At 40.2% G+C, this 22,918-nt stretch overlaps 1 protein-coding gene and 1 non-coding gene across 3 annotated transcripts in view; both read right to left on the reverse strand.

The window, feature by feature from the left end:
* UBE4B (ubiquitination factor E4B) overlaps window positions 1-22,918 on the reverse strand; it is a 122,069-nt gene that overhangs the window by 61,688 nt on the left and 37,463 nt on the right. For both annotated transcript variants that reach the window (XM_061382780.1, XM_061382779.1), the window contains exons 2-4: window positions 22,249-22,435; window positions 7,208-7,343; window positions 370-457 (exon numbers count right to left, since the gene is read on the reverse strand). In XM_061382780.1, coding sequence (XP_061238764.1) covers window positions 370-457; window positions 7,208-7,343; window positions 22,249-22,435 — 411 coding nt within the window. The remainder of the gene's footprint in view (window positions 1-369; window positions 458-7,207; window positions 7,344-22,248; window positions 22,436-22,918) is intronic.
* Window positions 21,715-21,787, reverse strand: TRNAD-GUC (transfer RNA aspartic acid (anticodon GUC)). Its single transcript has one exon. It is a non-coding gene; the product is annotated as a tRNA-Asp (tRNA).

The following is a 22,918-nucleotide window of genomic DNA, read 5'->3' on the forward strand; positions in this document are numbered from 1 at the left end:
ATCACCTAAATAGGACCTGCTGGTTTGGCATGGCCCTCTCTAACAGACTTTTACAGATACAAGACATGAAGCAGTGCTTATTTATACTGTGCACATGAGTACGTGCTTAGTCATTGGATCATGTCCAACTCTTTGGGACCCCATGGTCTGTAGCCCGCCAGGATCCTCTGTCCATGGAATTTTCCAGGCAACCATACTAAAGTGGAGCAGGTTGCCATTTCCTGCTCCAAGGGATATTTCCGACCCAGGGATCGAACCCACGTCTCTTGTGTCTCCTGTATTGGCAGGTGAATTCTTTACCCCCGGGCCACCTGGGATGGTTATTAACCGTATCTAAAAACAGAAGCAAGGCCTTCATCTCTTACCAACCTTATCGCTGAGGCTCCTTTTTTCTCTTCGGTCATTTTCATCAACCTCCATATTTTCGATTCCTGAATCCACATCCACCTGGGACATGCTTTAAGTATAAAAGACAAATCAGTCTTTTACCTTTGATAAACCCACCCCAATATCATAGCTGCTGGCTGAGGAAGTTATCGTTTTTTGTGTTTTTTTTTGGCTGTATCACAAGGCTTGCAGGATCCTATTTCCCCAACCAGGGATCGAACCCAGGCTCTCAGCAGTGAAAGCACCGAGCCCTACCACTGGACCGCCAGGGAGTTCCCTGAGGAAAAGTTCTAAAATATCAATCAAGATCAGTCAGGAAAATTAAATAATAAAGATTCATCTTTTTTCTCAATAATTTTTGAGAGCTCTTCATATACTAGGCTATAAACATTCCATCTATCATACTTACTGAAAGTATTTTTCCCAAGTGGTCATTTCCTTAGGCTCACTTTCAAAAACAAAAATTAGAGCAAATTTTCTATACATATTATATTTAAATGATACACAATCAAGCAGAGCCTGATTGCAAAATCTAGTTAAGTACATATATTACTTTTCCTCACATTAAATAATTGTCCTAGCATCATTTATTGAAAGGACCATTCTTTTTACAGTAATATGAAATCATTTATGTCATATGTCCAGTTGTCATACCATGTCCAGCTGTGTGCAGGTCTCTTTCTGGATACTAATTTCCACCCCATTAGACAATCTGTCTGTCCCTAAGCCATACTCACTACAACTTCACTAATAAGCCTTGGTATCTGCTAGGTCAATGCCTCCACCTTGTTCTTTTACCTCAAAAGAGTGTTGGCCATTCTTGGTCCTGTGCTCTTCTACACATACTTAATGATCATCTCGACAGGTTCCTATAAAATACTGTTGGGGTTTTGACTCGAGCTTTACTGACTCTAAAGATCAAATGGGGTAGAAATGACATCTTTATGCTATGGATCTATCCTTGGACAAGGGTGTTTCTCCAAGTATCTAAGGTTTTTTTTCAATAAACTTTTCTAATTTTCTCCATAAGTCTTTCACTTCTTTTGGTAAATTTATCTCTAGGCACCATATATTTTAAAATAAAATTGTGACTGGTACCTTTTAAAAAACTAAAATTTCTTATTTTTTGTTGCTTGTACGTAGTAATGTTAATTAATTTTAGACATAAACCTCTCATAAGCTATTTGTTTACTTATGCATTGGACTTCCTAGGTTGATAATCATTTTATCTCCACATAGTAACTTTCGTTTCTTGCACTACAATCCTAACTTCAATTACTGCATTGGGTAGGGTCCCACGTTGAACAGAAGCAGAAATAGCAGTCTTCTGTGCTCGTATTTCTGACTTTAAAGAGAATGTTTCTAATTTCTCACCACTGAGTACGAGGGTTGTTGTAGTTATTTCAGTAGATGTCCTTTATGGTAGTCAGAATAAGAGGCTACAGTGTAATAACACATACACTCTGCAATCTTAGAGGCTTAACACTATAAGGGTTTATTTCTTGCTTACGCAAAGTCTGATGAGAGTGAAGCATCCTTACTCCATCTTTAATCTATGCCATCTGCAATACACAGCCTCCAAGGTCACTGGAGCAAGAAAAGAGAGGGATGGAGGAGGAACATCGGCTCAACTGCCTTCACCCAAAGGTGACACATGTCACTTCAAGTCTACGGGACAGACCTAGTTACTCAGCCCCAATCTAACTGCAAAGGAGACTGGACATTCAGGGGAGCATGTGGAATACTTGGTGAACTCTGTCTGTGCCCTACAGTTTAAGGATGCATCTTTCTATCTCCTGTTTGCTAGGATTTTTATCTTGAATCAATATTGAGCTTTTCTATTTAATATACAATGAGGTGGATTATATTTATAGACTTTCTCATGTTAAAACACCCTTACATTCCTAAGATAAACCTAAGTTGGTCATGCTATATTATTTTTTTAAACTAATCTTTTAATGGAATTATCTATACAGAAATGTGCACAGATGGTATGTGTTTGGCTGAATAAAGTTTCACTAAAGAAACATACTAATGTAATCAGCACCCAGATCAAGCAACAGAATATTTCCAGCACCCCAAAGGTCCCCCCCATGACCCTTTCAATCACAACCATGCTAACCCACAGTAACCACCATTCTGGCACCCAGACCCAGAGATGTTTTACCTGCTTTCTATGTGATGCACTATTTGATTTGCCAATATCTTCAGATTTTTGCAAATATGTTTATAACCATGCAATTTTTACCAATTTTATTGATTACTATGTAATTAATTTTCTTCTTTGATACCAGTATTGTCTGGTTTTGTATATGAAGGTAGTATGAGCCTCATAAACGGACTTGGCAAGTTTAAAGATTATCTAAAAAATGTGTGCAAAGTTGGGATGGTGGGAGTACCCACAAGATCATATAAGCAAGGTGCTTTCTTGGGAAAAACTGTAAAATACTGATTCGATTTAACTTTTTTTTTCATTATTCAGATTCTCTCTTTCTTTCTAAGCCAATTTTGGGAGAATTGTGATCTTCGAGGAATCTGATTTTATCCAGATTTTCAAATTGATTTGCATCCTGCATATTTACATTTTCACAGAGTTCTCTTTTTCAGTAACAAGCATTACTGAGTACCCATCCTAGGCAGGCACTGTTCTAGTATTTGAGATGCCAACAGACGAGAGACCAAAAAAATTTCCTGTGCCATGGAGCTTCCATTCCAGTTAAAGGGAGAAAGATAATAAATAAAATAAGCAAAGCACAGAGTATATGATAAATGCTATATAAAAATTAAAGGAAAAATAGCAAGGAAAAGGTAATTGAGAAGGCAGGGCTCTCCCATTTAAATGGGGTCACTTCACTGAAATACTACCTAGGCAAAAATAGGAAGGAGGTAAGCCATGGACCGGAGAAGGCAATGGCACCCCACTCCAGTACTCTTGCCTGGAAAATCCCATGGACGGAGGAGCCTGGTAGGCTGCAGTCCATGGGGTCGCTAAGAGTCGGACACGACTGAGCGACTTCACTTTCACTTTTCACTTTCATGCATTGGAGAAGGAAATGGCAACCCACTCCAGTGTTCTTGCCTGGAGAATCCCAGGGACAGGGGAGCCTGGTGAGCTGCCATTTAAGGGGTCGCATAGAGCTGGACACGACTGAAGCGACTTAGCAGCAGCAGCAAGCCATGCACATATCCAAGGGAAACATATTCCAAGAAACGGGGTTTAATTCCAAGTATTTACTTATATTCTTTTTTCTTCTTTAGTATTATATATATATATATATCTCTTCATATTCTCTTCCAAGGACCCCATTAACTGTGACACACAAATGATGGTATATAATATTTGTTATCGTTCAGTTCAGATTTCCATCATGATTTCTTTTTTGACCTGTATTTAGAAGCATGCTGTTTTTTTTTTAATTTCCAGATTTATGATTTTTTTTAACCCACCCTACATGAATTATCTAACCTAACATCAGAAAACATTATCAATATGATTCTGACTCCTGAACCCTTCTGGTTGATGGGTATCAGAAAAAAACGTGTATTCTCCAATTGTAGACTGCAAAGCTCGGTATCCTTCATTAGATCAAGCTTGTTAGCTGTGTTACTTAATTTGTCCATATGCTTACTGCTATTCATTCTCTTTGCTCTACTGATGGCTGAAAGAGATACGTTAAAAATCTCCCATTATATTAGGTATTTGTCAATTTCCTCTAGTTCTATCAAGATTTGCTTTATTATATGTTATTATATTACTAAGTACATATAAATGTTTCGAACTGTTATATCCTGCTGGTAAACTAAACATTTATCATTATATAGTGCTTACTTCTAATAATATTTTGTAACTTAAAGTCTAATTTATTAATACATTTATCCCTATTTTGTTTAGTATTTGCCTAGTATATTTTCCCCTTTCTTTCAGTTTCATGCTAGTGTTTCAGGTATACCTTCAGTAAACAAAAAGAAAGCTAGCTTCTATTTTGTTTTTAATCCAACCTATGACTTTTCATTGTGACTTACGGTGATTATTGACATTTTCATTTATTTTATAACCATCTTATTTTGTGCTGTTTGCCTCTTTAAAAATTTGTGTTTCTTTCTTCCTTTTCTTTGAATTGACTTAAATTCCCTCCCCTCCCCAACCTTGTTTCATATTTTCCCTTTACTGGTTTGAAAATACACTCTTTCTATTTCTTCAGTGGTTATTCTTGAAATTTCATGAACTATTCTTAACTCAAGAGTCTAAGAGCTTGCCATTAACTTTACCCCTCTCCCAAGTAGACAATCACTCCCCTTCCGGCTTTATCTGCTATTGCTATTCTGTTGCTAGTGTGTTAAGATCGGATTATTTACTTCTCTCTCCCTCTATTATTTCATACACTGTTATTACTGTCTTAAACCATCAGTGTTCAGATTTAGCACATATTTATTATTTTTCTTAACTCATCTTTCCTCCCTGCATCTCAGACATTAGTCTTGAGTTCATTTTCCTTTTTTTTTTGAGAAAAACGTTTTTTTTTTCTTGAAGTATAGTTGGTACATAGTATTATGTAAATTACAGGTGTACCATGTAGTGATTTCCAAGCTTTAAAGGTTATACTACATTTACTTATTATAGAATATTTGCTGTATTCCCCGTGCTGTACAATATATCCTAGTAGCTTTTTCAAAAATTAATTTTTGTTAGAGTATAGTTGCTTTACAATGTTGTATTAGTTTCGACTGCACAGCAAAGTGAATCAGCCACACACATTTTCCTTCTTAAATGCATCTGTTAAAATTTGGGGTCTTCTTGTGGCAGACGATCAGTTGTTCACATTTGTTTTTTAAATCTATAAATATCTTTATTTCTCCTCTGCTCTTAAAAGATAGTTTCACAAATATACATAGTTTCCAGCTGACAGTTACTTTCTCTCAGCACTTAACACTGATTCCATAGTCCTCTGCCCTCTATCACTGAGATATATAACTATCGTCCTTTCGTAGATAATCTCTCGTTTCTCTTGGCTGCTTTAAATGTCTTTGTCTTTGGTTTTCTGCAAGTTAACTATAAAATGTCTAGATGCAAATTTCCTTTTATTTACCTTGCTCATAAGTTATAGGGCTTCCTGAACCTGAAGATTCATATATTGATCAACTCTAGACAAATCCTCAGCCGTTTATCATTTTGATAATGGCTTTCAAATCAGCAGAGGAAAAAACAATGGAACAAGGAGAGAAGTGAGAAATCTCCCAGTGTGCCTGCCCTCTCTTTTTGATACTTCTAGTAGCTATATACTAAATTTGTGTCCTCTTGTCCTCTGTATTTCTAAACACCCTTCATATTTTTCATCTCTCTTTCTCTTTGTGGTACACTCTAGGTAAGTTCTTCAGCTCTATCACTCCATTTGTTAATTTTCTCTTTAGTTATCTTAACCCACTGTGTATTACTATCTTCTCATTTTTAGAAATTCTATTCAGTTCTTTTCCAAATATGCTTGGTTGTTTTTATAGTTGCTGGCCTCTTATTCACATTTTCAATACTTTTTAAAATTTAGTTAAACATACAGATTTTAAGTTCTGTATTTGACAATTCCAAAACCCCAATGAGTCTAGGTGAATAATTCTATTGTTACTGATTCTACAGACTCTTACATGAGGCGGCTTTTTTCGAGTATGCTTTTTTTTTTCTTTAAAATGAAACAAGTAAAGTGTTTATTAGGAGGAGAAAGACTACATGTGGATAGACACATGGGCAGACTCGAGATAGAGAGTCGCTGAGTGTGCTTTAATTTTTGACCATGAGTTCATATTTCTTGGAAATTTTTCTAAGGAAATTCTCTGAACACTTGGATGATTTATGTTTGTTTCTGCTAGATGCTTAAAGACATGTAAAGGTCCACTGTATATGACAGTTCTTAGCCTGAGGTTTTTCAGACTACAACAGTTAAGTGTAAATTTAGGTGCTAAGCCCACATGAAAATTACCCACTGGCCAACTCTACACTGAAATTGCAGAGTTGACTTGAGTTTTAAAAAATTCATCCACTCATAGCAAAGGTAGTAAGAACACAATTGTTTTTCCTCTATGTGGTTGATTTTTTTCTACTTGATCTTTTTCCTGGCAGTGTAGTTCTTTCTGAATTCTTGCCTAAAGTGGGGTGATCTCTGATCTGGCTCCTCACCCCAACCTAAAGTGCACAACACCCCAGTATTCTAACACACCTAGAAAATGCTATCTGTCTGGTGCACTAACAGAAACAGAGGGGGCTGCATGAGGGCAGAGGAGCCACGTCGTGGGGGTCTGGCTGTCCAAGGAGTAAAGGAATCAACCCCTCAGCCACTCTGTCATCTACTCACAGCATACCTGCACACCTGTGCGACACAGGACGGCTCTACTCCACGGCACCCTGATCCTCATGGAGCTCTTAGAACATTTGCTTACCTGCCTACACCCTTTCAAACTGTTAAAAAAATTTTTTTTACCAAGTTAAAAAAAAAAATTTCACCAAGTAGTAAATCTTTGAAGAAATTTTTAGGGGCTGATCTATGTTTGCCAACTTTGTACTTACAAAATAAAGATATTAAAAAAAAATTTTTTTTACCACCTGTACCAGTATTTCATAAAAGACATTTCAGCACCCAAACTTAAAAAGGTATAAAGATCATTTCAGAATAATACATAGACCTTTCAGTTTAATAAACTGAGCGCTAATCAAGCTAAGGGCTGGCATAGACCTCTGGGCTGGCATTTGAGACTACTGGACTAGACACTAAAGTGAACAGATCTTTCCCTTTCTATCAGTAAAGCAGCTTATTGGAAAACTGGCTTACTTTACCTTTTCTCACAAGAGACTCCATCGATATCCATGCTCTGGGAACGTGAGAGAGACTGGGACTGCGTTTCAAGGCTATTGGAGGGCGAGCTGCTGAGAGAACTGACTCCCTCACTGCTCTGGCTTCGATGGGCTACTCCTAACCAAAAGAGACATAAAAGAGGAAGTCTCGCGTGAGATAACATTAAAGCTATTTGTAATGGCAACAGTAAACACACACAATCGGCATTCATACCATCATCAAAGCTGTCCACTGAGGAATTTCTACCAGAAGACTGTACTGAAGATCGAAGTGACATTAAAATCATAGCAACATCAGTGAGAAACCAGTTTATCGATAAATATCATACAAGGTCAGTAACAACAGAGCTACATCTGATACCTAAAACTGACTCCTCATCACCTTCTCTTTCACTAATTCAGACAATGGGCCCTGAGTACAAATGAGCTGTCATGACAGTCCAGATATATCCTTGAAATGGACCAAAAATAAGATACATTAATGAATGGATAGGAAGACAGACAGATGGAGAGATGAGTGATAAAGCAAACAGAGTAAAATGATAATGGTAGACTCTAGGCGACAGGTGTACAGTAACTCCCCTACACACGAACATGCTCTGTTCCCAGAGTGCACTCATTAAGCCCAGTTTGTTTTCAAGTTCAACAAAGTTAGCCTAACATAACAGGCCATACAGTACTGTACTGTAATAGATTTGTAATAGTTTTCACATAAAGAATACATAAAAACAAACACAAGAAATAAAACATTTTTAATCTTAATAGTACCTTGAAAAGTACACTAGTACCAGATACATCACTGCTGCTTTTAAGCTTGCTTCCAGAAATCCTGGGCTTAAATAAAGATGCAGTACTGCTGTACTCTATACCATACTATACAGTAAAGTACACAAAAGCACAGCCATTTGTGGAGGATGCACACCTGTGACAATGTACACCAGACGTGTTAACCAACTTATGTGACTGAACATGCAAACTCATGTCTGGCTCTTTGCAAGTTCCCAACTTGAAGGGTTGTGTGTAGGGCACTTACTATATAAGCATTCACTGCCAAGTTCCTTCTACTTTGCTGGACGCTTCAAATTTTCATAATAAGATATTGAAAATGTACAAATAGATCCATCTAAGCCATGTCCTTAAATACAGATCAACCCATTTATTGACTGAACATCTTATCTTGCAATAGCTTGGGAAAAACAAACATCCAGCCATCCCTGACCTCACAAGAGCCTAGAGTACAGTGAACCATAGCCAGGCACACAGGGTCATGGTGTTTCTACCAAAATCTTCAAAACCAGGTTGTTCATAGAATTTAAAAATTTACTTTAACTCTATGAGCTTAATCTTTCTACAAAAAAAAAAAAAAAGCTTACCCAGGCATTTTCAGGCAATGCATACTATATTACTGAAAGGAAACTGGCTTATGTTTTAAAAAGCAAAACAACTTGAGTTATCACTTGTAGCTGAAACAACTATCAAGTAGATTAAAATGTTAACCCTCCCAGCATCCCAAGAAAATCCACTTAATACTCTTTCATATCTTTCTTCTTTGAAGACTTTACCCACTCCTGATAGCAGGGTTTTAACATGTATCTGCTTATTAAAACTTTTTCAAGACTCAGAAGGGAAAGAGAAACTAAATCTTTACTATTCATAAGTTCAGTTCAGTGGCTCAGTTGTGTCCAACTCTTTGCGAACCCATGAACTGCAGCATGCCAGACCTCCCTGGCCATCACCAACTCCCGGGGTCCACCCAAACCCATGTCCATTGAGTCAGGGATGCCATCCAACCATCTCATCCTCTGTCGTCCCCCTCTCCTCCTGCCCTCAATCTTTCCCAGCATCAAGGTCTTTTCAAATGAGTTAGCTCTTTGCATCAGGTGGCCAAAGTATTGGAGTTTCAGCTTCAACATCAGTCCTACCAATGAACACCCAGGACTGATCTCCTTTAGGATGGACTGGTTGGATCTCCTTGCAGTTCAAGGGACTCTCAAGAGTCTTCTCCAACACCACAGTTCAAAACCATCAATTCTTCGGCACTTAGCTTTTGTTATATAGTCCAACTCTCACATCCATACACGACTACTGGAAAAACCATAGCCTTGATAGACAGACCTCTGCTGGCAAAGTAATGTCTCTGGTTTTTAATATGCTGTCTAGGTTGGTCATAACTTTCCTTCCAAGGAGTAAGCGTCTTTTAATTTCATGGCTGCAATCACCATCTGCAGTGATTTTGGAGCCCAGAAAAATAAAGTCAGCCACTATTTCCACTGTTTCCCCATCTATTTGCCATGAAGTGATGGGACCAGATGCCATGATCTTAGTTTTCTGAATGTTGAGCTTTAAGCCAGCTTTTTCACTCTCTTCTTTCACTTTCATCAAGAAATATATGCCCCAACCAGTAACACTGAAGAAGCTGAACAGTTCTATGAAGACCTACAAGACCTTCTAGAACTAACTATTCATAAGTAGATTTCAGTAAAACATCAAAATCATCTGATGTAGTGAGAATTCTGAAATAAGCTTAGAGAAGACTGTAAAACTTTACATAATTGATTCAAGTGTAATTATCACCGATTCAATGGACATGAGGCTGAGCAAACTCTGGGAGACAGTGAAGGACAGTGAAGCCTGGCATGTTACAGTCCATGGGGTAGCAAAGAGTCAGACATGACTGAGTGACTGAACAACAACAATCCAAAATAAATTCCCAACAGATCTTTATTGAAGGAGCAAATAACAGAGCATCAACAATGTCCTAGGAGAATATCATTTTACCTACCACACTCAAAGGTCTGACAACTTTTTAATAAAATAATAAAGTTCAACAATTTTTATGGGATATCAATTTAGCAGCCTTTAAATCTCTACTTTATAAAAATCAGTCCTAAAATTAAACTAATAATTACAGTACATTGTTTAAAATGCTGTACTTGTAATCCAATGTACTGTGAGTACTATGATATACTATGAGTACAATAATCCTATACTCACAGAATGTCAGAGTATACCATATGGCATAATATAATCTATTTGCACTGTATTTATAAGACAACAAGAATATCATCTGATTTTTTTCCCTGAACCTTTCACATAACATTCATAAGTGTCAAACAGGGCAAACCTGCCCCAGAATTTATGTTTGCCAATGCTCCCCAATCTCTATATACCATCTAGAATCTAGGAGGGACCCTACTGTTGTCTTAAACTTAAAAAACTGAATGTCTCGGACTTCCCTGGTGGTCGAGTGGTTAAGAATTTACCTGTCAGTGCAGGGGGCATGGTTTCGATCCCTGGTCCTGGAAGACTGCACATGCTATGGGGGCAACTAAGCCCGTGTGCTACAACTACTGAAACCCGATGGCCCGATAGCCCGTTCTCCACAGCAAGAGAAGTCAACGAGAAGGCCAAACATCACAACAAAGAGTAGCTCCTGCTCACCACAATTAGAGAAAGCCCTCGGACAGCAACAAAGCCTCAGTGCAACCAAAAACGAATAAATAAATGACTAAAAATTTAAAAGGAAAGTCGCTGACTTCATTTAGAAGCAATATAAATCAAATACTGTAACTAAAATCGAAACAGTAGCACAAAGTACTACTTTATCTTCAAATCATACAAGTCTTTTGTTATCTTCACCCTTTTCCCTTTCTAACTTGAGGGATGGCTGCCAGGGAGCCCATTTCAAGGAATGCAGATTTTTTTTCCCCCACAGTCTTCATCTCCATAAAGCCAGACACTAAAGAACTAAAATACAGACATAAAGTCCTCTGATTCTTTCTTAGGAGATGAGTAAAATTTCTACATGTCAACTCAAAAACAAATCTTTAAAAAGTGAAAGTGTGTATAACAGAATGGAGGAAACCACGTGTACTTAATAAAATATGAACTACAGCCTTTGAAGATGGCAGCTTTCCCAATTTTTATGAATAATGAGAACTTGTTAAAAGTATGAATTTGTTTCTACAAAAAAGTAAATAATAAGGACTTTATTTCTGTAAGTGTTTCCTCCGAATATTACAGCACTTCCTGAGCGACATTCCCTTTCAGGTATACACTAGACCAGATAACTACTTTCAAGCTATAATATTAGATCTGTTCCAGAACTTTAGACACACACACACACAAATACACAAGCTTGCTCAACCCTAGTATAAAAAGAAGCACACTCAGCCATAAAAAGGAACAAATGTGAGTCAGCTGAACTGAAGTACATGAACCTAGAGGCTGTTAAACAGAGTGATGTAAGTCAGAAAGAGAAACACAAATATCGTATATTAATGCATATGTATGAATCTAGAAAAATGGTACCGATGAACCTGTTTGCAGGGCAGGAATAGAGATGCAGACATAGAGAACAGACTTGCGGACACAGTGGGGAAAGGAGACGGTGGGACAAACTGAGAGCCGCCATTGACACATACGCCACCATGTGTAAAACAGACAGCTAGCGAGAAGCTGCGGTACAGCACAGGGAGCCCAGCCCAGCACTCTGCAATAACTGAGAGGGGTGGGGAGGAGGGTGAAGGCTGGGAGGAAGGTTCAAGGGGGAGGGGATATACATAGATACCTAGGACTGACTCCCGTTGTTGTACAGCAGAAACCAACACAATTATCGTAGAAAAATCATCCTCCAATTAAAAAAATTTTCTTTAATTGAAAAAGAAAGCACCGAGTCACCAAAATGAGCCCTAAATCCTCAATCGAGCTGTTAAAAAGGAAGGGAAGCGGGGTGGGGTAACTTTAAAGCTTTCGCCCAATCCTCTTTTACAGATAAGAATACTGAGATCCACGAAGTCCAAGACTTCCTTTAGGAACTTCAGCAAGTCAGAAACAGAACACAGATTAAAACTCAGGTCCTCTCACTCCACAGAAAAGGCTGCAGTTTGCTTTACCCCAAACTGCTGAACAGCTCTTCAATCATAGCTACTTCAAACCAAAGCTATATATGTTGTTTACCTTCTAAAATTAAAAAAGAAAACTTGAAAAGACATTAATGTTATAAAAGGAATCACTCATTTCCTGCTAATCAAAATTCTAAAGCATTTTACATAGACCTTGACAATGAACTTAGCTAAGTGGTTAGCATTCATGAAACATACAAAGTGCAGTTCTATCTTATTTGGCCAATACAAACATCACCCCTCAACACGAATTAAAATGAACATATTCTATTCCATAAAGCAGAATGACATATCTAATCATTAGCTAATTTCCTGGTGAAACAAGTTTGTTCTTGTGAATAAACACAAAAGAAATGGAATTTCAAACCTATAAAGTAAAACAGTAATATCTAAAATCTTGGGACATGAAAACCAACAACTCAAATTGGAAAATTGCTTTGATCTTCATATTTATGATTGGTGCTAAATATGATATTTATGACTGGTTCTAAATATGACATTTATGATTTGTTCTGAATATTCCATAGAACTAATCATGCAGAGAATCATACATCTGGAATCAAAAAGCCATGACTTCTCCAAGAAGAAATGGCTGATTCTATGGCTGGGGCAGAGAAAATATAAGATGAGCCTGGAGCGTTTTACAAATGCCAGAAACACAGTACTCAAAAATCTAAAAGGATAAGCATGTCAACAAAGAAGTCAACATGAAAGAGTTCCCAATGGCCAAAATTGGAACAACCTGCATTTTTTTAAAATGGCAGAAATAAATGATATAGCAATATGAAATATAGCTCAAGAGAATAAAATAAATATACATGAGTTCATGCTGATGTGGGCTTCTCAGGTAATGCAAATGGTAAGGAACCCATTGCTGACATGGGAGACACAAGATGTGGGTTTGATCCCTGGATCAGGAAGATCCCTTGGAGGAGGGTCTGGCAGCCCGCTCCAATATTCTTACCTGGGAAATCTCTCGGACAGAGGAGCCTGGTGCACTACAGTCCATGGGATTGCAAAGAGTTGGACACAACTGAAGCAACTTAGCATGCTGATGTAAATAAGGGTTAAATAAATAATTGCACAAATGTCCCTTATAGAAGAATTTAAAAGATATGTACATACTTGCCCTTCCAGGATGTAAAACTTAGGAATTGGGCTGAACTTAGGAATTCAATTCCAAAGAAATGAGTTTGGAAAAGGAAAAATCTTCACTTTACAGTGGAGAGACCTTGTGAACCCCAGTTTAACAGGGAGGTGAATGAAGATCAACATCACCAGAGATGTCTGATGAGAACCAGATGATGTCTGATGTCATGTTCACCTTTATGACAGTCTTCCTCCTATACCCAAACCCCAGTCTAATCATGAGAAAAACACCAAGATAAAGCCAAAGTAAGGAAAATTCTACAAAGTACTCTTCACCACTGCTAAAATCATGAAAAACACAAAAAGGGAAAAACTGTCACAGACTAAATGAGACTAAGGACTCTTATGTTTAGTTGTTTAGTTGATAATAAAATACTAAGGATAACGTTAGTTTTGACAAATGTACCAGATATTAACATTAGGGGAAAGTGGGTGAGGACATAAGGGGACTCTCTGTACTGTGTGTTCAACTTTTCAATTTTATAAAAAAAAATTGGAATAACTAAAAATATACATAAAATATATCATATTGGGTTGGCCAAAAAGTTTACTTGGGTTTTTTACCCAATATTACCTAATAATCATAATTACAAATCAAACACCACAGTCATGAGCCTGAGGCAGCGACCGTGGGCCTCCCTGTCATGGAGGACCCTTCACAAGCCCACCTCCTCCCACTAGATTATGAGCCCTTCAGCATGCCTTAACTGAGACTTGCCCATCTCTGCAGCCCTGGCGCCTAAGACAGTGCCTGCAGGTAGAAAGCATTAAACACATGTTCATATGCACAAGTGGAAGCATGACAAAGGCCATTTGCAACAATAACGCTAAAAAAGAATGTAGGTTAAGTTATTACTAAGTATATTAAAGACCAGCAGTTAGACAGAGAAAAGAGATTCTGTCTCGAACTCAGACCTCGGAACCAGCGGGGAGGCCAAACGTATCATATGGCTTCTTGGTTGTTGCTAACAGGCCCTGGCTGCTCATTTCGGCTCCCAGAGCAGAAGGTCTTGACCACACACACAGGGAGACACAACTGAGGGGGTCAAAATGACAGCAGCTCTCTGACTAGCTTCAGATATTTTATCTGAAGTCCTTCACTGAGGAACACATAAAGTATGGGTATCACAATCTTTAAAACTGTTATAACTATATTTGAATATAATTGTTCTCCTTCGTAATCCTTCATGTTTTATGATACATGCATTTAAAAGTATTTTTTGAGAAGGCTATCCCCAGTTTGCCAAAGGGAAATGCAATGACAACAGTGAAGAAACACAGTACTAGGGACAAAAAAGGCAACGAGAGAACTTGCTCCACCAGACCTAATAATTCTGTCAAGATGGAACTTGTTTGATAAAGGATTCACAGGGGAACTCTTGAGCAAGAATGACCACAGCTTGGGAGAGGTCATGACAGCCAGGGAGGGTGAGGCTTTATTGGACATGTTCAAGATGTCCGATGGGTAAACAACAGAGGGGACAGAGGGGAGATAAGCATAATTCCAAAACAAGACTATAAAAGAAAAGCCGTCCCAGAGGGTTAAGAATTTCTGAAGACTAGGTAATCATAGAACGATCTCAAGATGGGGGAAGGAACCAAGAAAACCAGTCTCTCATCCCAGGAATTTAATAAGCACAGATTTTTAAAAGGAAACTAAAGAACATTTTCTCCATTGCTGGACTGTAAGCGCTTCCAGGAAAGAAAATGAGTCTCTCTCATCTCTGTGCTTCCATGACCGAGCACCATGTTTGACCTGCAACAGCCCTAAGTAAACACTGGATAAGCTGAAATGTAAATGCAACATTATCAATGATGATGACCAAAAAAACAGCTATCGTGTAAGAAAAACGTTCACCATGTTTATAAAGCTTTAAGACAGGCAGAAGCAACATTATATTGTGTGCTAAGTCGCTTCAGTCATGTCTAACTCTTTGCAACCCCATAGACTGCACCCCGCCAGGCTCCTCTGTCCATGGGATTCTCCAGGCAAGAACACTGGAGTGGTTTGCCATTGCTTCCTCCAGGAGATCTTTCTGACCAGGGGTGGAACCCAAGTCTCCTATGTCTCCTGCAATGGCAGGCAGGTTCTTTACCACTAGTGCCACCTGGGAAGCTACTACAAGTCATGCAGTATAGTCCCTTCAACCAAAACAAGAGGGAACCTTGAGCACAGCCACACAGAGGCATGGGCACAAGAAGACTGAAGTAGAGACTGGAGTGATGCTGCCACAAGCCAAGAAAAAACAAGGAGTGCCAGCAACCAGCTGAAGCAAGAAGAGGCAAGGATTCTTTCTTCCAGCCTTCAGAAGGAGCACAGCCCTGCCGACACCTTGACATCAGACTTCTAATCTCCAGAACTGTGAGAGGACAATTTCTATTGTTTTAAGTCATCAAGTTTTGGATACTTTGCTATGATGCCCTCAGGAAACTAATACAAAGGTAGGTGGCACTGCAGAAGCTGGGGCCAGATGGGAGAAGCAACCATAGGACTCACAGCCAACTTCCGAACCCTCGCTTCTGTCACTTGTACTGAAAGCACCTGGATTAAGAAATTGTTGTTCAGTCGCTTAGTCGCATCCAACTGTTTGCAAACCCATGGACTGTAGCATGCCAGGCTTCCCTGTCCTTCACTATCTCCTGGAGTTTGCTCAAACTCATGTCCATTGAGTCATTCCAACCATCTCATCCTCTGATGCCCCCTTCAATCCTTCCCAGCATCAGGGTCTTTTCCAATGAGTCGGCTCTTTGCATCAGGAGGACAAAAACTTTAGCATCAGTCCTTCCAATGAATATTCAGGGTTTATGTCCTTTAGGATTGACTGGTTGGATCTCCTTGCAGTCCAAGGGTTAAGCAATAAGAAGACTGCAGAATAACTGCCTGGTCACTACTGGATCAGAACCTCTTAACATGGGTGGCAGCCAACCCAGTATTTGTCTAAGAAGCACTTCATTCTGGAACAGAAGTCTTCCCTTCACACTCAGTGGATAATAAAGCTACCAACTGGCCCTACATTTGCCATCCAGGACCACAGAGGGTAAGCACAAGGCATCATCATCTTCATGGAAACTACTCACACTGTTTTCATGAATAAAATGCACACAAGTCCCTGCCCCCATGGAGCTCACACATTAGGAAAGGAAGCAGAGAAAACAGGATACACTACAAGTAATGGAAACAGTGATGGATTCTATTTCCCAGGACTCCAAAATTACTGCAGATGGTGACTGTAGCCATGAAATTAAAAGACGCTTGCTCCTTGGAAGAAAAGCTATGACAAAACTAGACAGCGTATTAAGAAGCAGAGACATTACTTTGCTGACAAAGGTCCGCCTAGTCAAAGCAATGGTTTTTCCAATAGTCAAGTATGGATGTGAGAGATGGACCATAAAGCTGAGCACCAAAAAACTGATGCTTTTGAACTGTGGTGTTGGAGAAGACTCTTGAGAGTCCCTTGGACTGCAAGGAGATCCAACCAGTCCATCCTAAAGGAAATCAATCCTGAATATACACTGGAGGGACTGAAGCTCCAATACTTTGGCCACCTGATGCAAAGAGCTGACTCATTAGAAAAGACCATGATGTTGAGAAAGACTGAAGGCAGGAGGAGAAGGTGACGACAGAGGATGAGATGGTTGGATGGCATCACTAACTCGATGGACATGAATCTGAGCAAACTCTAGGAGAGAGTGAAGGACAGGAAAACCTGGCATGCTGCAGTCCATGGGATCGCAAGAGTCAAACACGACTGAAGAACAACAACAAGTAATATACATGCTATGTGGGCAGGCAACAAGAGCTCAAGGAACAAGTGTCTATGTCAGATACAGGTTGAATGTTTGGACAACGTGGTCATCACTTCTCAGCCTTTTGGCTAAGATCAAGTGTAGACAAGGTGGCCTTTTTGAAAAAGTGACATGGGTAAACATATGAAGAGTGGAAGAAAAATGCTGGGTGGATTTTAGGGTATGAGCATTCTAGGCAAAAAAACAGCAAGCATAAAAGCCCCCAACAGGTACCATGGTTTTCCTGGTGGCTTAGTCAGTAAAGAATCCACATGCAATGCAGGAGACCAGGGTTCAGTCCCTGGGTTGGGAAGATCTGGAGAAAGGGATGGCAACCCACTCTAGTATTCTTGCCTGGAGAATCCCATGGACAGAGGAACCTGGCGGATTACAGTTCATGGGGTCTCAAAGAGTTGGACAGGATTCAGCAACTAACACACACAGACACACAGAAACAAACACAAACAGGAACCATGTCTGGAATGTCCCAGGAACAGAGGGGAAGCCAGCACATTTCTAGCTGAAACAGGAGGAAGGGAAAGGAGAGAGGAGGACAGGTTCAGGACAGACCTCATGCAGCCCCAGGTTGAGGTGAGGACTCTGACTTTTATTTTGATTGAGGCCAGAAGACAACAGAAGATGATGTAACCTCTCTTAGGAGTGGTTTATTTTCTGTTTCACTTAAACCTATTTAGTAAGTTCCTGAAAATCTGGGCTTTCCTTGTGGCTCAGCTAGTAAAGAATCCGTAATGCAGGAGACCTGGGTTCAATCCCTGGGTTGAGAAGATCCCCCGGAGATGGGAAAGGTTACCCATTCCAGCATTCTGTCCTGGAGAATTCCATGAACTGTATGTAGTCCATGGGGTTGCAAAGAGTTGGACACTACTGAGTGACTTTCACTTCACTTCCTGAAAATCTGTTTATCCAATCTGCCAAGAGTACGGCTAACAATATCTACCTGTTTGTGATTATGAATAATGATGGTTACAGGAGAAACACAATGGTGACTTAACAGCATAGAGGCACACCTGACAAGAATGAACCATTCAGAGTTGCCCAAGTCTGTTGGTTACTATTGTGATAATAACTATCCTCCTTGCTGAAAAGAATAATGCTTTGCAGTGCTGTAGTCTTGCTTCAGTGGAACCCAGTCTGGCTTTGCACGGACAACAGACTGAGGTGAAGCCAGGGCAGGCACGTCTAGAGACACGGCAGGAGAGACGCGTCTAAAGCCCACTCTAATAGTCCAGGCGAGATATGCAAGTGCCTTGAACCTGGGCAGTAGCAGGAGAGGCGGTGAGATGAGAAGAGGTGGTGAGAATTGAGTCTGGTTCTAAATTTTGCTGATAGACCTAGGACAGAGGTCAGCAAGCCTCAGTCCACAGGCCACACTTACTTATTTTTGTAAATAAAGTTTTATTGAAACACAGCAATGCTCATCAGTTGACACAAAGTCTATGGCTGTTTTGTGCTAGGGGGCAGAGAAGAATGTTTGTGACAGAGACCGCACAGCCTGCACAGCCAAAAATATTTACTAACTGGCCTTTTAAAGAAGGAATTTGATGACTCTCAACCTAGAATTATGAGGTAAAAAGAAGACAGAATGTTTTAAGCTTGCAGAAGAGTGAAGTGTTAGTTACTCAGTTGTGTCCAACTCTTTGCAACCCCACAGACTACATAGCCCACCAGGCTCCTCTGTCTATGGAATTCTCCAGACAAGAATACTGGAGTGGGTTGCCATTCCCTTCTCCAGGGGATCTTCCCTAGCCAGGGACTGAACCCAGGTCTCCTCCACTGCAAGTAAATTCTTTACCATCTGAGCCACCAGGGATGCCCATTTTAAGCTTAAGCAACTAGAAAAAACAAATGAGTTATCATTTACTGAGATAGGGTTCTAGGAAAAAATAAGATGTAAGGAAATATCACGAACTTGATTTTGAATGTGTTAACTGTGAGACATGTATCAGATGAACGCCACACTGAAGTTCAAAGAACAGGCCTGAGCTGGAGGTACCAATTTCGTCAGGATACTGGATAAAATTAATAAGAGAATAAGCATAGAGATGGAGAGGAGAAGAGGTTAAATACTGAGCCCTTGAACCCTGACCTTTAGAAGCTTGGGAAATGAAAAAGACTCATACAAAGAACTAAGAAGGAACAGATGGAAACAGGATGAAAATCAGGAGCGTAATGCTCTGAAGCTGAAGAGAGAGTGTTTCAAGGAGAAGAAGGCCAAAGCCACGTGGAATGGAGCTGACAGGTCAGACGAGACGGTGACTCAGAGCTGACCACAGGAGGCCTCACCTGATGGGACTCGACTCAGCAAGGTGCAAGGACAGAAAGAGGAGACTAAGGATGGGCAACTCATTCTAGAAGTTCTGTTGTGAAAGGGTGCAGAGAAGTGGGGTGGAAGTCAGCAGGGGATATGAGATCAAGAGAGTTCTTTTTTATTTACTCCCATCATGGGAGAAGGAACAGCATGTATGATGACTGTTTAAACAAAAATAAAAGGTTTCCACTTGAGATGGAGAACCAGATGAAGCTGGAGAGACGACAGGAACTGCTGTAGCAATGGCTCTGGGCAGTGAGAGGAGATGGGATCCAGGGTACAGACCGCAGCAAGGGCAGGGACAGTTCAACTATGACAAGAACTGGCCGCACATACTGGTTGGCAGTGGAGGCAGGGTTGAAGGTGAAGGAGGTAGGTTCCCTTTTGCCTGCATCTGTTCTCTCCACAAAACTGGAAGGTGGGCCACCAGCCCAGAGTGTACATGGAGAAGAGGTGTTACACATTAGAGAAGGTATGAAATAGACTGAAACAGACTGTGGGAGAGTGAACAAGGAAATACAGTACAATTACCCACTAGTATTAAGGGTCCACTTGAGTCTGTGATGATGGCTCTGAAATGAGATTGCTAGTATGGTTTTTCTCCAGCCTCATTTCACAGCAAGAGACCAAGAACAGGAGGGGACTGGGACTTAAGACGAGGACTGTACTTTAAGGGAAGAAGACAGAGTGAGAGAGAGGCCAGAGAAGGAGTGACAGTAGTGACTGGCCATGAAATTTCCCCAGGTTGAGGAGGAAAGTAAGGACACGAGGAGGGGGAAACATGAAGAAAGTAAAAATGTGATGGGTCAAGGGACTGTAGCCCCGAGGGAAGACTGAGGATTTGGGCACAGAGGGGTGAGCGAAAAAGCCGAAGGTGGTGGTCAGAAAGTCACTGAGACTGAAAAATCTAGAGTCTGACCATGGCAGTGAGTGGCTGGAGTCAGAGGGCAGGAAAGGTCACTGAAGGGGAGGAGCTCAAGAAACACAGAGGTCGGAGTTCTGGAAGGATCACACGGCTACTGAAATCATCACAAATTAAGACAGAAACAGTGCTGGACAAATAGTGGACATAACGAGTGCTGTGGGTGAGCGGGCTTTGGAATATAAGCCTCAACAAGGGAGAGAAGTGGAGAATATGGTTAGGTAACACAAGATTCAAACCAATGTGTTTTCAGGGTGGAGGAAGAATGGTCAAGAAGAAGAAACGAGAAAGCAATGGAGAAAGAGGTCAGATCCAGTGAGAGCACTAAGGGGAAGGGACGCTGACAGAGCATGATTATGCTGGTGGCTGGGCACAAGGCTTTCAGAATTTGGGGAAGTGGGGAAGGAAAGGTACATGTGACAAACCACATAAGGATTAGAGACTGGGAGATGAGGCATGAGGACATGGGGAGATGGGGTGGCTGACATGAGTGGACCTAAGGGGCATGCCGAGATTAATCCTGAAGGTCCCAAAGAGACGACCCGATGCAGCGAGGAGCAGCAGGAGCCTGTCCCCAGGACACTTTGCTGATGCAGTGAAGTTTTTAAGTCCCTCCCCATCCCACGAGCTCTTCCCTGGACATGCGGCAGCATCCCAGGTGGGGTCTGATCAGGGTGAGGCAAGCAGCAGTGCTGGTGGCACCACAGGAAAAGGAGGAAACACAACTGGAATCCTGACCCTTTCTCCTAGTAGATCACCACAGCCTCTCCAAGCAGTAACCAGGAAACATTTCAGACACAGGCATCGTTTATTACTAACATGTGTTGGCCTGAGCCTCTCTCATTTAATAATTATCAGATTTACATAAAAGCGTTTGTATTTGCCTTAGGAGGGGCCTACAGTGATGCCTAACGAGAGTCATAGTAACAGAAACTCCGCAAATAACTTTTAATCGACAAGTTATCCTAGATCATGAAGATGGATTGTTCAGAGGCGGCAGTGCATTCAACAAGAGCAGAGCTGACAATCAGATATTACATTATTAGATGATATGATGATCGATGCAGGTCTCTTAGCACCTTTTCCTACTTAGAATCCTAACTATTATAATAAAGTCAATAATTATTACATTTGATAGAAAAGTTCACTTAGTGAAAAGACAGATATCTTAAAAGATACATTTCCCAACAAAGACAACCATGGTATCAACCATGAGCTCATTAATTATAAAGAAATTAACTTCTACAACAGTTAAACTATCAATGAGACAGTTGTAAGACATCATATCAGGTGAACTTATTATGGTTCATTTATATTAATACTTCTATAGTTAAGAGTTCAAACTTTTATTCTATTTTATTTTCTTTTTGGCCATATTGCAAGGCTTATGGGATCTTAGTTCCCTGACCAGGTATCGAACCCAGGCCCTCAGCAGTGACAGCACAGAGTCCTAACCATTGGACTATCAGGGAATTCCCAAGGCGAACTTTACATACCCTGAAAATTTAGAGAAAAGGTTCTATGACAATATAGAATGAAGACAATGAAATCCATAATCAGAGGCATTATTTTGACCATTATTTCAATCTTGACCATTATTTCAATCTTGGATTTGCAGAATATTTTATCTTAAAAAAACAAGCATCAACCAAAGTCATAAAATCTGCAGAACCAAATTTAGTCTTAAGCTCCTTGCCATCAGAGACTTGGCCTTGTCTGAAAAAAAGCATGAAAGCTATAGAAAACAGTCAGCTTCAACATCACTATCAAAACATCAAAATGAACAGACATTAACAAAACACATTGTAATGACCTTAATCTTTAAACCACTGCTTGCAGGATTTTTAAAAGTTGCTGTTCATTTCATCCTGCCATGGAAATTTCGCAACTGTAACTGTACCAGAAAGCTCCCAGGTATGAAGGTGAGGCTCACCTGATGCACCAATGGGGGAGGTAGCGGGGGTCATGTTGTGGACGTTGAGACCAAGGCTCTGGGAGGGGCCTGGAGCTGATGCTGCTATGGGAGGCCCGGGGGGGTTCTCCCTCTGGGGAGAAGTGAGAGGGGTGGTAGGCTGGGAGGTCTGTCCACCAGCAAGTCGTGCAAGGCGCCTCCGTCGGATCTACAATGAGGGGGAAAGAGCATTCTGTGAAAAACAGCAGAAACACAACTCTGCATGAGAATAACAATATTAATGCTATCAATGACCAAACCTGAGCATTAAAAACTAAACATGCCTTGAGAAAAAAGGACTCATTCGAGACAAACGATAACTCTGTGTGGCAGTATTTTTATAAGTTACCAACTAACTTTTTAAAAATTGCATCTTAATTGCTTTACCACCTGTTTATCAAACCATCTTGAGTGACACTGTGAATTTACAATAAACATACTACACTTTTCAACACATTAAAGCTTCTTGTTATTGTAATAAAACCCAGAGACTTGGTAATTTTAAATAGAATTTAAAACAAATATACACTGTGTCTGACTGAGTCCCTTAGATATTCATCTGAAACTACAACATTGTTAACTGGCTATATCCCAATGCAAAATAAAAAGTTTAAAGTTTAAAAATATAATAAATATCCAATATAATTCCCTA

This window comes from Bos javanicus, chromosome 16 (assembly GCF_032452875.1).
Source record: "Bos javanicus breed banteng chromosome 16, ARS-OSU_banteng_1.0, whole genome shotgun sequence".
In the NCBI taxonomy this organism is placed as follows: Eukaryota; Metazoa; Chordata; class Mammalia; order Artiodactyla; family Bovidae; genus Bos; species Bos javanicus.